Raw genomic sequence first — 18,503 nt, forward strand, 5'->3', positions numbered from 1 at the left:
AGCCAATAAAAAGTCACTATACTTCGAACTTTCAGTTTCCTTCAATGGACTCTTAAGCTTACAGCAGCCTACCAAAACCATAAGAGCATTCCTCTTCTTTGTTTCTCTGGAATTGTGCATGGTTCACCATATGTCCAAATTGCAATTCATTGTTATTCCCGAATAAACCCATTTTGCTTAAGAAATATCTGGTTGTCTATTTAAGGTCAACGGGATATATGATTTAAAACTCAGAAGTGTCATCTGGCTGGGAGTTAAAGAAATTGCATATAACCAGCTCAGAGGTATTAACTTGGGCAAAGATGAGATCATCCAAGGTAAGTGCATTAAAATTAAAATCAAAGGCCCAAAGATGAAGTCCTTGGGAACTCCAATATTCAGGGTCAGGCAAAAGAAACACAATCATGGTAAAAAGATAACCTACTGAATAAGAGAAAATATTTGCAAACCATATGTGATAAAGGGTTTGTCTCCAAAATTTGTAAGGGACTGCCACACACTGGCAGTTGCTAACTCAACAGTAAAGCTATTAACCCATTAAAGGCCCAAAAACATGAAGACATTTTTTTCCAAGACAGACATACAAATGTATGAAAAAATACTAATCACCACTAGTAATCAGGAAAAGCCAACAAAAACTACAATGAGATACCACTTTTTAATCTGTCAGGATGGTTATTATAAAAAAAAGTGTTGGTGAGCATGTGGAGAAATTAGAACTTTTGCACTCTGTTGGTGAGAATGTAAAATGATACAGCTCTTATGAAAAACAGAATGGAGGTACCTCAAAAACCCAAACACTCCCACATGATTTAGCAATCCGATTTCTGGGTATTTATCCCAAAGAATTGAAATCAGTATCTCTAAGAGATATCAGCACTCCTGTGTTCACTGCAGCACAATTCACAATAGTCCAGATGTGGAAACAACCTGAAAGTCCACAGACAGATGAATGGCTAATGTGGCATATACATAGAATAGAATACTATTCAGTATTAAAAAAGGAAATTATGCAGTATGTAAATATGGGTGAACCTTAAGAATACTATGCTAAGTGAAACAAGCTAGTCACAGAAAGCAAAATACTAGATGATTTCATTTATACTTTATGTAAAGTATCTAAAACAGTCTAATAAAATCAAAGAGTGGAATGCTGGGTCTGGGAAGGAGGGGAAAATAGGAGTTACTAATCAATAAGCGTAAAATTTCAGTTAAGCCAGATGAAAATGCTCTAGAGATCTGCTGTACAACACTGTAACTATACAACTGTGTACACTTAAAAATTTGTTAAAGAGGGTAGGTTTCATGTTGTATTCCTACCAAAAACAAAACAGTGCGTGCGTGAGTCAGGCAAAAGACTAAGATGAAGAAAATCCAGAGGGAGGTCTAAGTCTAAAAAGAAAGCTTCAGAAAAGGAATTCTTAATCAGTGTCAAGACATATAAGGTAGAATTGAAGCGTGTCAACTATATTTGGCTACAGTATGAGTTAAGATGACTTTTCTGGGTCATTTCTGGAATGATACAAGATAAGGTCACAGAAAGTGAAATACTGGATGACTCCATTTATATATATATATATTATATACATATTATATATATATTTATACATTATATATTATATGTGTGTGTGTGTATATATATATATATATTTAGCAGGGATAAATAGCCTGCTTGCTCCTAAAATAGTGGGGTAAACATGGAAAGTGAGGAAATACGTAATTGAATGCAGATAACTCTTTGAAGCTTTGCTAACACAATGCAAGGATTATCTTTGCTATACTCCTTTGTGGTACAATAAACTTTCCATGCATTCTTTAGGAAAGATTTAGCAGGGATAATAGTTTGCTTACTAAAATAAACCAAAAATCCCTGGAAAACAAGGCAAAAACAATGTAAGGTGAGTTACTAAATTTTTAAAGATGAAACAGACGTATTCAATGAACAGTGTAAAACTTTAAATGTGCAAAACAATTATGAGTTGTTACACCGTTAAGGTGATGTCTGTGTGATGCAGAGGCTTGAGCGTCTTTGGAAAACAAGAACATCACCAATTACCTGACAAGTGACTGAATACACAGCCCAAACCCATTGCTTAGTTGGAAAATTAATGGTGAAGAAGTCAAAAGTCTCACTCAGGAAGGAAATCTTTGGTCTCTTTATAACAGGAAATGTTTGGGGGAAAGCACAACATCTAACACAATAACACTGTGATTTTTAAAAACTGCATGGAGTTGTTGTACTTACTTGAAATTAATACCACTATCCATATTGGTATTTTTCCAAGCAACAAAAGAAATACTGTGTTTCCCCAAAAATAAGACCTAGCCATACAATCAATTATAATGTGTCTTTTGGAGCAAAAATATAAGACCTGGTATTACATTATTTATATTATACCGACTTATAGTAAAATACGTAAAAAACTAATATAAGACCTGGTATTATATTATATATTATGTAAGACCCGGTCTTATAGTAAAGTAAGACCGGGTCTTATATTAATTTTTGCTCCAAAAGACACATGAGAGCTGACTGGCCAGCTAGGTATTATTTTTGGGGAAACACGGTAACTTTTCTTTTGTTGTTTTCACCTAACCTATATTGATAGATTACTGAGGGGCAACTAAAAAAAAAAATCTTAAGAAGCAAGTAACCAGCCTTATGAACCAATTTCAATTTAAATGTCAATTGTTATAAAAAATTGAGAGTAAATCCTTAAAACATCATTTGAAGCAGAACTGCCCTAAGATAATGCACACAAACCAACACAGTCTATTTAATAAAAATATTTAATGCTGCCAAAAAGTATAAAAATACAGTGGGAATGGCAGTACAGTACAAAGTAATCTCTCCTAATTTATTTCTTTTACATCTTTCCACATTTCATACACGCATTAAAAAACTTAACAATACATCAAATTAGAGGATTCTGCAAAGTCTTCTGCTGGTGGTGCTCTTCATTCCCTGGATGTAAAGTTTACTTTGTAAACAGACAAGTGTGAGGCAATCTATAGATTTATCAAGCCTCACTTTAGTTTCCAGAGTGGGCTTCAGGTCTTGCTTTGCACATCAATGGTTCAAAATTTATAGCTGTAGAATATTCTCAAGTCATGAATATTTAGGTGTCTGTCAATCTTGGCCTAAAACATAAAATAAAAAGTCATCTATTCAATTCATATTTACCAAACACACAGACGTACACAGATACACACAAACATAAAAGGACTAACAATGAACTAAAAAAGGCAACCAAAAAACATTCCAACATATCACATTCAACCACACTAAGTGCTTCACTGTCATCTTGGTAAAACTGCTTAAGTACTCAATTTTCAAACAGAATTGGTGGTGTGAGGTAGACTCACATTAAAGCACCATAACTCATATTATTTTTCAAGAATTACTAATTATGAATTTTGTAGGTCATCCTGTATACTCAAGAAATGACCTCCATGTGAGATACTGACAGACAGACAGGTTTAAAAAAATGTATCCACAACAGTTTAGCAAGATTATACAGGATATGCTAACACTTACCAATACTTTGGCATTCAATTCAAAAGTCTAATCCAATTTGGACCTCCACTGTATCATACTGCTAAAAATACTGTGAGCGTAACGTTTGAACATAAAGTTGGCTTATATCTTTAAATCACGGACTGTTACCAGCATGCTTTTTGTCCTGAAGGATAATACTAATGATTATAGCAACATAGAACGGAAGTGACACAATTTAGTTACTATCAATATAAAAGAAAACACAGACATAAGGTAATTGACAGATTTATTGTATTTTAATGCCAAAAAGTAAAGATAAATGAGAGTTTAAACAAGCGATAGACAAATGAAATAACTATTTTAAGGGCAGTTGAGTTTTTGATGTTATTTCACAATATTTGCAAATAGCCGAACTTTTAAGGAGGTAAATGGTATTTCCATTCTTCCACCAACTTCCTTCACTATGACAAAATAACCCCATAATCTAAATACTCATCATTATTGTATCTCCACATATATAAACAGGAAATATAAATCATATCCATATATTTATCCAAAACATTTAGTCAAAAATCCCCAAATGCTATAAATTGAGCTTTTTCCTGACTACTGGCTCCTTACTGAAGTAAAGAATAACAGTACCAAGCACCTGAGTGTTCTGAATACCCTTTTCTCTGATTTTCGAGCACTGATAGAAACATGTCAAATAATTAAGAAATTGTTCTCACTAGATGTCTGTGGACTGCTTAATGCAGGATCTATAAAACCCTGAACCCAAGTGGCTGAAGGAAAGGTTATTAATGATTCTGACTACTGTAAAATACATATTTATTTCCCACGCATCCAGAAAACTACTCATTAAAAGAAAGAAACTTAATCCAACCAATCAAAGTAAACAATAGTTTGGAGAACATTCTGATATTCTGGTCCAGTGGTATGTAGTGCAAACCGTTTCACTAAAGTTTTTAGACGGAAAAATCTGATTTGTTTCACTTAAGAAATAAAGGGTTATTTTAAATTTTAACAGGTAAAAGTAGTTGTCTAATGTTTTCCAATTTAAATATTTGGCTTAAATATTGCATAAAAACAGAATCAGTGTGACATACTGGAAAAAGTATGAGGTCTGAAGTTTTGGAATTCTACAGACTGGAGTTTGAATCTCAGCTCTGTCATGTATTAGCTGTGCAATTTTGGGCAAGTTACTTATCCTTTGACTCAGTATTCTTATCTGAAAATAGGGATAGCACGATGTATCTAGAAAAGGTGTTATCAGATTAAATTTAGGTTATGTATTTAAACTAACTGGCAGACCTGTTCATTACAATGTTGCCTTCCCCAGCAGGGTATTAAAGACACACTTACCAAGAATGACTGGCCACTTACAACAACTAAAAGAACTTGACAGTGTTTTTAAAGATTCACTTATTTTTTTCTTTGTATTATTCTGGGAAATAATAAGATGAAATCATTGGTAGTCTTAACTATTTTAAAAGACTATGTTTATTTGCAAGACTGAAAAGACAAATGGGTTTCATTTTAGGAAAAAAATATGTTCACCTCAATCATTTTTTGCCATTTTATTTAACAAGGTGAAAGTAAAATGGGTTCAAACAAATCAAGTGGAATTTGCCCTGCTAGGCACTTTCTTTGGAGAAGTGGCCCTCACATACTGCCAACCGTCCTAATGCTGGAATGGGTAAGAGGTCTGGCTTTTACAGGCAGAGAAAAACCTTCCTAAGGTGGTTCCACACCTGACCTAACAAGAAGTCAAAAATGCACCCAAAATACTTTTTGCCACCAGATATTCACACTAATATTTTACTGAAAAATAACAAAAACTTCTCTAAGGTAAGCAAAGCATTGCCTTATAAATAAAATTAACTTACCTAGTTTCCCTCTCCTGAATTTACCAAACTCAAAATAACTTTTTTTTACAATAAACTGAAATATTGCATGAGTCTAAAACATCTATGCCAAATTAGAATAAAGAACTGATGTTCTTCTTTAAGAAATGGTCTCTCTGAAGAAAAAAAAAATCCTATGCAATTCTCCTTATAGCCTACTGAAAACATACTAGGTACTAGAAAACCAGACAATAGTAGACTGTATAAGTAATACCCTCACTAAATCCTATAATTTCCATATTCCACTCTAAATTATAAAACCAAAATATAAAGAATTCAAAAGATTAAACTTTCCATCCTCCCAATGGACTGCACAGTGATTGTTAAGAGCTTTTTAAAATTGTTTTCATTGTCAGGTTGTTACTAATAAAGACAAAGCCTCTCAAACCAAGCAGTGGCTTCTTGTCTGATTCACTGCTTATACTTGGCAATACTCTGTGATGGAGTAGAGGCATACAACAAGAGAAAAGGATCGGTAGTGACAGTGAGGAAAAATTCTCCCCCGTGCAGTTCCCAGAATCCAGTAGCCAAAGGAGATAACCGTTTCTCTGCAGAGTGCTGAGAGAAAAACATTTGTGTAGAATTGCTCAATGCTGTTCTTGGAGCACTCTGAATGTGGTGAATATTGAGAAAATTCCTACTGCTAAGGCAAAAATGAGATAGCCAAATTCATACCATTTTCCTAAAAAATGGTTTTTTCTTTAGAACACTACCTATCAAAGTGGGTAGCATAAAATTTTCAAATCTTAGAAGCTTAAATTGTTAAATTCTCAAATGATGAATAATGAAATAACTACATTATGGCCGGGTACATGGAATATAGCCAGTAAGTGGATAGCAGTATCTGCACTGAGGATTCCTGGGTAGAAGAGGCATTATGGAGCTTATACAACCTGAGTTTCTTCCCACCAAGGCATGTTATTACTTATACATATTCAATGGCAGAGATGGCTGCAATTTCTAACATATCCACTGTTGTAGGGGCTGTTGGTGTTGTCCCATAAACAGTGCTTTGAAGACAGATATAAGAAAAATTGAATCAAATCCAAACAAATGAACTAGAGAAAAAGATGAAAAAAACAGGTCGCTTCCGGAATAAATCATCCAAAGAATGACCAACTAAGACCTCTATTTTAAGGCAGGAGAATGTAATTTTATTATGTGGAAAATTACTGTTTCTATTTTTCAAAATTTTGTAAGATTTTGTGCCTCTATCATCTAAGTAAGTCAAAGCCAAACAAGGGTATCTTAAAGTAAGAGACCTAATTAGCTATTAATGTAGAAATGAGAACACAGAACAGACTTTTCTGCTATATACTTAGTTCCAGATTGGGATCGCTGCCCCAAGTTCTGACCTCAGCCACCCTTCAAACTCCGCTATATCATGCAGCACAGTAAGAGATCCACATTCTCTACCCCACTGACAGACCCACATGGACCCGCTGGGGGGCAGGCAATCAATGTTGCCAGAAGGAGTGACTCCTAGGTAGACTCTTCCTGAACACAGAAAAAAATGGATGATATACATAATGGCATTAGACTTATAGTAGACTACATTAACAAAATTTCTGTAATATTTGTATCTAAAAGTAAAAATCAAGGACAACTAGATTTAAAAATCTGTACAATAACCAGGCAGGCACTTTGGAAAAAGAGGTACTCATTAAAATAGAGTGTATAATGGTTAATAAAAATATTTCTAATATAATCAGGTTCTGGCCTGTGTCTATTCATATAGAATCTAATCAGAGATATTTTTCTAAGAGGGAAATGACTTCCAGAAGGTAAGTCTTTCTTTGAGACTTTCAATGATAGCACCATAAATGAATGTGGAAATGTCAAGTCTCAGGCCGATTATGGCTTAATAATAACAATACTTACATACCTCAAATTTGTGAGGATTAGATAGGATAATATATAGAAAGTGCTCGGCACAGTGCCTGGCACACAGTAAACAATCAATAAATGGCAGCAACCATCACTCTGAATTGATGCTGAAAGCAAAGAAAGAATTGGTAGTAAAACTGGAGGACTGCTCCACGTCATAAACTACTTTTTAAACCAATATGTAGTTTTTGGGTCACACCATTAATTCTAGTTTAAATAAAACAAAGGGACAAGCACAAGTGCACATAAAATTAACTTAAGAGTTGAAACTCTTTCATCTGACATACCTGTTAAGCAGAACTACTTTTTTTAATAAACAAGTTTTTTTGTTTTTAATTTCATTTCTCTTTCCTTGGTAAAAAATATCAATACACACAGAAATGGACAAAAAAGATAAAAAAGGAAAAGGACAGAGCAAATATATAAAATATCCTCTGAACACAGGGTTGCCGGTTCAATTCCCACATGGGCCAGTGAGCTGCGCCCTCCACAACTAGATTGAAGACAACAAGCTGCCGCTGAGCTTCTGGAGGGGCGGCTACCCTGTTAGATATCCTGTTAGATAGCGAGTGTTTAACAAGGTCCAATTCCTGCATGGGATGGTGGGCTGTGTCCCCTGTAACTGAAGATTGAAAATGGCGACTGGACTTGGAGCTGAGCTGCGCCCTCCACAACCAGACTGAAGGACAACGACTTGGAGCTGATGGGTCCTGGAGAAACACTGTTCCCTAATGTCCCCCAATAAAGTTTATATATCTAAAAAATCCTCTGAACATCAAATATTGTCTTTATATTTTTCTAAAGTTCCCTATGCACTTGTATATTACATTTTTTAACCCTCTAAGAATACAGGGAAACAGTCTTATTTTAATTTTTACATATGGATAAACTAAATGCAGAGAATTACATTTTTACATATATGGGCAAGTATAAATAAAAATCAGTAGTAGGACAGCATAAAATACTCGGCTAAACTTGGAAACGTGTGTAACCAGCTTGTGTAGCCAGAGAAGATGGCGTTAAATCCAAGGTTGCTGTCAGTTTAGCACAGGAATAGATATAAAAATACATGAACTAGATATCAATGTAAATATCCTTTTCTTAATGTCAATAATAAAGCCTCTGGCTTTAAAAAAAAAACAACTTTTTTTTCTTCCTTAACCTATTAAAAAATATTACCTCAGTAAAGTCAAACTGCACAACTGACTTTAAAATTTGTTATAATTAGAAAATATTATGAAGACCTAAGGATACACAAATTTTGTAAAGATGTAGAACCCATCACGAATTGCTAACTTTTTCCTCTGGCTGTTACCTGAGCAGGCAGGAGTCAGGTCTGGTTCCTCTCTCTGACTAGAACACCTCATTTAATAAAGGGTCAGGATGATGATAATAGGCACCATAGCAAGTTGCCGTATCTTTTCAATAATCAGTACATGGCACCCACCAAAAATATTATTACGGGTAAAAACTTAACATACTATCCCCTTAAGGATCTGCTTGGAAGAGGTAAGATGACTAACCCTTGCAGAAGTTCATCAACAAATGTTTACTACACTATGATTAAAAATATGTTACAACAAACACCACCCAGAAGGACAGAAGGCAGACAAAAAGCAAAGCTGCAAGAGTGAATCCAGTAAAGCACATCCACCACGCAAAGGGGCAATGTGCTTCATTATCAGCATCGTTTTCTCTAAGAAGTCTTTACCTTTTTGTTTAAAGCAAGGCTATCTTCCATTAGAAATTTAATAGCATCTATCCATATTTGACTTGCAGAATAATATCCTGTATTTTAGCAAATATAAACGCAGGCAAATTGGAAATAAAGATTTTAAACCAATAATGACCTTACACATAAAGGTCTTGGCGCCCGAACACAGGTGTAATGCAGACAGACATAAGAAAATGTCCCTCTTACCTCCTCTCCATTTAAAGGTTACAGGACACAATAATACTGAATTAGGACACAGGCACAAGTTTATTTAATATGTAGTACCACCTACATCCTCTTTCATACTTGCAGCATAATTTAACACATTCAAGGATACTCAAGTCAATTAAAAATATCTATACCAATGGTTTTCAAACTGTTTTTTAAATTACAACTGATCTATTAAAATAATTAAACCTCATGCAGAAATCTTATGCAGTCTATAAAATAAACGAAGGAGACGTGGTCTGGTTCAAAGCCCAAGTTGATAGCTTGGAGTCCTTCCTAACACCTCTTGGTGATCCCTTAGGAATCCAACGAGCATAGTTTGAAAACCACTGAAATAATGTGATTTCATTATTTCAGCAATTAAATGTATAACAACTATTAAGTTAAACAAGCTAAACACTTACTGGAATGTTGGAATCTGAAGAAAGCTAGCATTCAAACGAGCATTTAAATTCATTAAATAATACACTTTTAAAATACCCATTAAGAAGTTAAAGGGACAATATAAGGTTTGTACATCATCATACTATTTATTGACGTAGAAAGAACTTGAAAAAAATTTTACTTCAAAACTTCAGTCTAATAAACTGAAATCATGGATAGTAAAATGCTGCTCCTTATTTTTATTTCCTAAATTATGATTTACCCCAATTATAAATTAGGGTAATTATATTCAATTTTCATGAAAAATAAACAGTATTAATAATGGGCTTTACAGAAACCAATTGTTTACAAAGTCTTGACCAACTGTTACCTGACTATGCCAGTAAGGAGATTTTCTTTCAAAGATATTTTTAGGGAAAATTTTTGTTTCTTTTTCTTTTTAAAATTGGGAAAACTGTAAAACATAAAACAAATGCAAATATGTAGTAGAAAATGCTTATTCAGAGTTCTAACTGCTCATATCAAACTTCTGTTTATGAAAATGTATCCAGTACAAATGAATCAACATACAATTTATTTTTTATGGTAACAGATTTTTCAAATTGAGCTTTTTAAAAAAGTACATTTAACTACAAAAGATTAAATAGGTACTTATAAAATATATTTACCTTGAAACGGTTAAGAATATAAAATGTTGATGCCCACCCACATCAATAGTACATTATACATTACACGCATTATTTAAAGGTCATTTTCTTTCCAGTAATAATGTAGATAAAACCATGATATTTATTGCTTATATCAAGTGCAGGTTAAAATCCAGATAGCCTCAAAAACAAACCCTTGTGATAAAGGATTTCTCAATCTGGTCAGGTGAAATATTACGTTTAGCATGTGTGAATACAGTTCCAAAATGTACCAGTTTTTAACAGGTATTAAAGTCTTTATTTTAGATAGCCGTTTACAGTTTGGAGGCAGTGCCCTGAGATGTAGGGCTCAGAACTGAATATATCATTTACCTGGTTGGTGTCTATTCTACCGCTCCATTTTTGGGTTATGAGGAGTTTGCTAACAGACAAACCCTTGATATTAACGCAACACTGTCAGCTACTAGTGCAGCAGCTTGCTGGGCAAAATTGTTTATTTATAGGACATTTTGCTGAAAAAACAGTGTCCAGCCAACAAAAGCACCAATCAAAATGACTGACACAAACCCCATCTTAGTGAGAATAGGTTGCCAATATAACCACCTTTTCCTTTTTCGTTCAGTCTCATTTAGCCTCTGTTTCATCTGCTGCACCTTCTGAGCTGTGTTAGCTTTTCTGTCTTCTCGAATTCGTTTCCGTAGTACACTATGAATAAAAACAAATAAAAGGAAGTGTTTGGCAGGACTTAATTACTCTAATACAGAGGATGAACGTGAGCTCAAATATCTACCCCCCATACATTTTTCAACTCATTCAAATATTGCAAAAAAAGAAGGAAAAAAGCCTCAATATTCTAAATGGCCTGGAGATGTATTCTAATAATTCAGTGACAATGTCTGATATAGTTTTATATTAATAAACACTTTTAGTAGGACCTGAAAATAAGCATGGTGGTTTCTCTTTCTTTTTTTTAATTAAAATTTATTGGGGTGACAATGGTTAGTAAAATTACATAGGTTTCAAGTGTATAATTCTGTAATACATCATCTATATATCACATTGTTTACCACCCCAAGTCAGTTCTCCTTCCATCACCATATATTTGACCCCATTTTCCCTCATCTACCACTCCTCTCCCCCTTATCCAATGGTAATGACTAAACTGTTGACTGTGTCTATGAGTTTTTGTTTCTTTGTTTGTCTTGTTTCTTTGTTGCTTTCAGTTTTATATCCCACATATCAGTGAAATCACATGGCTCTTGACTTTTTCTATCTGACTTACTTCGCTTAGCATAATAATCTCAAGATCCATCCATGTTGTCGCAAATGGCACTATTTCATCTTTTCTTATGGCTGAATATTATTCCATAGGCTATGGGTATTACAAAGGTGATGTAAATATATTCCAGATAGTGGGATCCTTCATACTTTGCTCAAGTATACGTTGGAGCAATTTAAAACACGTTTCACATTTACTTTTATCCAGTCTTTAAATATCCAGTTTTGGAAAAAACAATTAAGATATAAACTCAAGTTGTCTTTGAGTTGTGCATTATTAGTAGGACATTAAGAGGAAACCAAGCAGGAGTGGAGCACTGGAAGGCAATGATTTAGTGCTCTTGAAACAAATGAATCATGAATGTATTTGAGAGATCCTTTTCCATTCCTATTGTCTTTTTTGAAATGTGAACTGATGACTGTCCGTTTTCTTTCTTTGTTAACCAGATAGCAAAAGTGGGAAGACAAGTGAGTCCCCTAGCATCTGATCCTGTTGTGTTTACATTTGATTTGTGACAAAGGCCCTCAATAAGAGCTATCAACTTAATATTTCTATAAGATATTCTGTTTTGCTCTGTCTGTCCATATATATTTCTAACTCCCCTTTTCCTATTCAAAATAGAATTTTTGTTTCCTTAACTCCCAAAATACATGGTCCTAGGACTACATAAGAAAGAATGGCTAATGGCAACATGTAAGTTACTACTGCCAGTATTAGAGCAAAAACCTAACCAGTTTCCCTGCCTCCAAATTAAACATCACCACAGTAATTTTCCTAAACCATAGCTCTGATCATGTAGCTTGATTAAATATCTTGAATACCTTTTCAGTGTCTACTACTGCATTAAGAGCCAACTTTTTTCTTAGCCAAAATGTTTAATCTGAATTTAATAATGAGAAACAGAATAATCCATATTGTGGGGCATTCGAAATGGTAACGAGTTTAGAAGCTGCAAGAATGCCAGTGTCAAGCAAGGAAAAAAAAGTGGCAAACAGTTCCAGATTAAAGTAAAGAATCATGTTACCAAATAGCATGGTCCTCAATCAGATCCTGAATTATTTTTTTAAACTGCTATAGAGATTGGAATCATGAAAATGTTCCAAAGTTAGATTATGGCAATGTTTACACAACTCTGTAAATATACTAGATCTATAGAATTGTGTACACTTCAAATGAATGAAATTTATGATATGCAAATTATATCTCAATAAAGTTATGTGGATTTTTTTGATAGCTAGAGAAATCTGAATATAGACTACGTTACTTTATCAATGTTAAATTTCTTCAGACTTTTGGAACTTTCTTTGGACATTGTTGGTGGGAATGTAAAATGATGTAGCTGCTGTGGAAAACTATTTGGCAGTTCCTAAAATTTTAAGCATAGAGTTACCATAAGAACCAGCAATTGCCCTCCTAGGAGAGCTGAAATACCCAGGAGAGCTGAAAACATATACCCACGCAAAAACTTTCTAAAATTCTTCTGCTGTGTACAACTCTGTTCTTGTCAAATGGTTTTTGCTTTTCTTTGAATCTGTTACCCTCTAAATTAGAAACGTTTTCTTCTCGCTGGTCCTCTCATTTCAATTCTATTCTTCAATTCTCCCTCTTCTCTTAAAACCCTTATATTCTTTATCTTATGGTAATTAACTAATAGTAAATAATTTGTTAATTTGGGTTCTTGTTTTATAATATATTAGCAACTTGGAGACTTTATTTTGCTTACCTCTGTATGCCTTGTAGTGATTCTTAATGTCTTTTCCACTTTTATTTATTATAAACACAGGTATTTTTGGTTGTCTGTCAACCTGAACATCTGCTATAATGACTTGCAAAAATGATTACCCAGAATTCACTCTCTGAATTGAAAATTCACTATAACAAATATGTGGGTACCTGCCAGTGAAAAAATTTAACTTGTATTCAAGTGTAGGGAAAACATATATAAAATATGTAAAAATATATAGAGCTCTGACCCAAGGGGATAGCCTTTCATAGGTCCCCATATTTACTTCTGCCAGGAACCTGGGGCCATCAACAACCAGGTTTCAATTTTGATGGAATCTCTAACATTGCAGTGTAGAAAACAATTGTCATTTACCATATAAACCTAATGAGTTCACTGAGTGTTACATGACTATATAATTATACTTTAAATACTTTGTTCTATAGGTGTTTAAGAGGATTTTTATGATTTGGGGGGAATTGGTTATGGTTTTGATTGGGCTGAGAACACACAAATTTTCCCATTTGAAATAACAAAATAAAGCCTCTGGCTTTCCAAAAATGTATTATACATATGTTTTCAGGAATGGAATGAATACAAGTGCCAAGGGATGCCATTACTTAGTTTAAGAATGCAATTCCAGAGAAGCAAGGACTATTCTCAATTTGTGATTCAATAAAAAATATTTAAAGTAGGCCTTAGGAGATTAGGTGTATGTAAGAATATGCCAAGTGGGACCCGGCCAGGTTTTCCTATGTGTTTATACAATGTAGGCCATAAACTGGCAGGGAATGCCTCCTGTGGATCCCTGCCTGTGAAAGAACACGTGAAATTCTTCATGGTGGAGTGGCACACACAGCAGGCTACTGCCAATACATGTCTCAACAGGTGTCATTCACACAACGCAAATTCACTGGGGAAGGAGCCAAATAATCTTTCACTTATCCAAACTGTTCACCACTCTCAGTCATCTGGGTTTATGGCTTGTACTATAATTGAGAACACTGGCTTTCAAACCTTGATGGCAACCTACAGCAAGAAATATCTTACCATCTCAACAGAGTAATCCCACACAAACACACTTTTAAATATGTACACTATCTATATAATTTACATACATGTACATATATAAAAATGTTAAAATACTTAGGTTACTATTTGTGTGCTCTGACCTATTTTATTTTATAATTTAATTCTGATTTCTATTTTATGTATTCTATTATTTTTAAAATGCTTTTTATAACTAAGTAGATTTCATGACTGTGGGAATGTGATCTTTAATATAAGAAACACTGATTTGGAGGATATTTAATAATGAAAATGAAGAAAGTATTGTGTTCTATTCCTTTGAAACTGAAATCCTTTCAATAAAATTTTGAATTATCTTATTAGCATCTCTAATGCAAAGCTGTAGATCAGTATTAAAATTTGCTAGGACGGAACAACAAAAATTTTTAGGGTAATCTTTATTTTATGCTTCTTCACTTTTCTATAACCTTGCTCCCTCAATTAGTCCCCTCCGCTCACAGTCCTTACTTTCCCATTAGGACCCTCTGTTTGCTTTCAAACAGGCTCTGGCTACGGCTATCCCCGAAGGAAGAACACAACATATGTGTACACTGCCCCCTCACCTCCGAAAACCACCTTCTGCAATCACTCTGTAACTCCTGAGTGGTTTTATTGATCTACTCTGTACTGTCAAACTTGGGTGATTTACCTTGCTGCAACTGTTAATACGGTTGGCCTGTGTCCTTAAAGATTAAAACTCAACACCATTGAAATGCTATGGGCACCAATTCTATCATCAAGCCTGTTTTCTATTAAATTCTCCAAGTAGTACGAAGCAAAACTGTAACACCAGGAACCTGAGAATCTTATTACTAAAAAAGATAAGGTAATTTAAAACAATACTATATCTTGATATAAATATTTAAGGTGAAAGAAGGGAAAAATAAACAACTTTATGCTTTAACTTGTAGTCTAAAACCTCAAAAGCCATAAGGAATAGCACATAATAGACTCTTCAATATAATATATAATAACACATATACTATGTATTGCAATGTTACCTTTTATAAAATGCAGGTAATTTTTATATTGGGGAAATATGAAAGTGAAGCCATATGTATAGGAGACCTTAATGATTTTCACAGCACATCTCAAGATCTCAATATAAAAGATGTAACTACAGCATAAGGTTTCCCCCCAATAAAAAGCATATGTGACAAAAAGAAAAGAAAAAGGTCATTCAGACACAAAAGAGAGGATGTAAAAGAGCTCATTTCACACATTTCTATAACTCAAAAGGTATAGAAATGCACTTCGTATGATTTTTTTGGGGAAAAAAAGGTTTTCCTCTTCCAATAATGCAATAAAGTTTTAATATTCAATAAACATTTCATAATTTTATTAAAGGCATATTACAAATAAATACATTATAACTATATTATGAACACTACATAATTCTACAAACAGCAGGTATTCATACCATTTATTTTCGGTACCATACTACATATTTTAGCATTTAATTATATGTACTCAATTAGTTATTTTGTTAAACCATTTTCTAACTGGTATCTGTCTATAAATATTGGCCTCTTAATAAAACAAAAGCTCTTTAAAATTAATGTCATCATATGCTACTTAAATACCCTTACGTAATAAAGGATACATTAATTCGATAAACAAAGGGCCTATATTAGTTCACATCTACTGACCATTTTAAAATAAAGTCTTGTCTTTTCAAGAATGTTATTCTTACTTACCTCTCGCTGTTCTCCTCCATAGTATCTTGTGTTTTAGAGGATAGTCCTGTATATCTGTCACCTGTCAGTTTTTCTTCCTCTAGTCCTATCCTGTTCCCATTGTATTTTTCAGTCATTATTTTGTTTGGTGAATGATCAAAAGCAGGACATAAGTCTTCTTTAGAAAGTTCTTTCCACTGTTTCTAGGTAAGGAAGAGAAATAAAAACAAATGCAAACACTAAAATTTTGGTTTTCCTTAATATTAAAAGGATTTATGAACTGAAATTCAATAGTTAAGAAAACCTCGTGATTCAAACAGATGAATGAAAAAAGATCTCACTAAAATATTAGTCATAGTAGGAAGATTTTAGCCAAAGCCACATTTTGCTGGCCTCCTAAATCCAGAGGTACGTAACATTGGAAATGATGACCAAGACGGCATTTGAATGTGATCTAGTGTATCTCCTTGGTCGCTGCGATTGTCTAATCTAATGCAGAACCTACGGTGAGATCTCCAAGCAGGTCCCCATGATGCCAGAACTTTAATTTGGTTGTCCTTACCATAAGTACTAGTAGCTCCAGGCAGCTAGTCCACCTGCGCGTTAGGAAAAACTCTAGCATGTCTGGACTTCAAAGCAGGCAGGATTTAGACCATGATGAAGAGAAATTACATTTTCTTCATCTATGAAACTGGAATGTCAACACCTACCCTGGAAGCCTATTGTGATTAATAAGATGACATGTGAAAAGGCCTAGCATCATGCCTGGCAAACGTCAATTAATTTGTTTTGTTTTGCCCTCACTTCCACGATCCCTAGAGAGAGAGGGAGAGGAAGAAGAGGTGCAGAGAGAGAGAAGGCGGCAAGTACAACCTCAACACAGAAGCTCTCAAGTCCGTACAACCACTGGCTCTCAAGTCTGTAAGGGCTGGGAACACAACCATCTATCTCCTTGCCAATAACAAAATAAAGGAGGCAGCAGAGAGAGCCAATAGTTTGGATTATTTATAACTCTGACACTGGCGTAAAATGACTGGTATAGACGGGTGGTTCTTTGAAGATCTTATTATGGAAGGATGGAGTCTCGAATCTAATGAATAAGGAACTCTATAGCTTATTGTCTCAGGATTTTAATGATTTGAACAGAAATGTTAATAGCGCAACTTACACTTTTCTGGAATTATGAAAAGCTCAATCCTGGAGTTACTTTAGTGCAAAATGGCATTGCTAAAAACAACGCTTGTATATTTTGATTTAAAAAAATCCCTGGTAAATTTACTGATACACTGATAAACTAGTTTCTAACTTGTCATCATCACACAACAGAGGAAGTAAAAAGAAAAAGGCATTTTACTACAGTCCATCTTTCTTATACGTGTCTATTTTATTAAGTTGCATATTAATGTATGTTTTATAGTAGTTGATTCATAGGAGACTTATAGAATGTAAAATTCTCTAATTTTTTATATTTGGAAGACAGTGAATGTTGTCTCCAGAAATTAGGGTCAGTATGCTGGCTAGAAGGTGAGAGCACGTAGAGCTGGACTCTGAGACAAGCTCAGAAAGGAAGCAGACCTCAAGGCAAGGGGTCTCTAACTTCTTTTCAGAAACAACTGAGGTGGAACTGAACTCTCCAGAGCAAGGATCTAAGAAGACTTAAACCACATCCAGAAAGAATATTTTGCCAACAGTTGAGAAACTACTATAATGAAACATAAAAGTAAGATGTTTTCACTTTAGATGGCTGTCATTTTGCTTTCTTCCCTGTTTTCCATTTTTGTTACTCAGTCTAAATAGCATTTGTTTCTATATTGAAGAAGATGCAAGTGGGGAAACAAGATACTTACTGAGCACTCACTGCACCCCACTGTTCTAATGCTTCAAATGTACTAGTCCTTAATCCTCACAAGAACCACTGGAGGCAGGTACCACTATTATTATAATACCCTTTATACGGATGAGATGGGTTGAGAGAGTTGAAGTAATTAGCCCAAGGCTACACAGCTAGTGAACACTAGGACCAGAATTTTAACCCAGGTAGTTTGGGTTAACTAGCCTATAACCCTTGTGAATAACCCTCCAGTAAAAAGTACATCAATTTCAGACACCATATAGTTTAAGAAAACACCCAGTAAAAATGTTGTCTCCAGAATTTATGCTGGTCAATTTATGAAGTTTCCATCCTTTACCAAAACCTGGTTATAGCAACTTGGCCTCATATTTGGACAAAACTCAAACAATGTCAATAAACTGATGATGCCAAAAATCAAGTCTTACTGGACTACATCCCAGAATATGCAACAAATTCAGAATATGTCAACAAGGAAAGCACTCAGCAAAGGTGGGGGACAGCGAAAGAGATATTTAATGCTAGTGATTTAAAAAAAAAAAAGGCAATGTTATTTTGCCATTTTTCTGGCAGCAAACTCACTCAACTAAGCAGGCACTCCAATATCACCTGTCTTGGCTTGTCAGTACTGACTGGGGAAACCAA

The 18,503-nt window shown here is 34.4% G+C and overlaps 1 protein-coding gene across 3 annotated transcripts in view; it reads right to left on the bottom strand.

Moving 5' to 3' along the window:
- Nucleotides 1–2,771: 2,771 nt before the first annotated feature.
- The window catches only part of PTPN2 (protein tyrosine phosphatase non-receptor type 2), an 85,382-nt gene continuing 69,650 nt past the window's right edge, over nt 2,772–18,503 (bottom strand). For 2 of the 3 annotated variants that reach the window (XM_081079137.1, XM_081079139.1), the window contains 2 exons: nt 16,031–16,212; nt 7,641–10,968 (listed from right to left, as the gene is read on the bottom strand). In XM_081079137.1, the coding sequence (XP_080935263.1) occupies nt 10,761–10,968; nt 16,031–16,212 (390 nt within the window). In that variant the 3' untranslated portion in view covers nt 7,641–10,760. Of the gene's footprint in view, nt 3,142–7,640; nt 10,969–16,030; nt 16,213–18,503 lie in introns of those variants that run through there. The other variant, XM_081079138.1, reaches the window with a different exon arrangement.

This window comes from Rhinolophus hipposideros (genome assembly GCF_964194185.1).
Source record: "Rhinolophus hipposideros genome assembly, chromosome: 17".
In the NCBI taxonomy this organism is placed as follows: Eukaryota; Metazoa; Chordata; class Mammalia; order Chiroptera; family Rhinolophidae; genus Rhinolophus; species Rhinolophus hipposideros.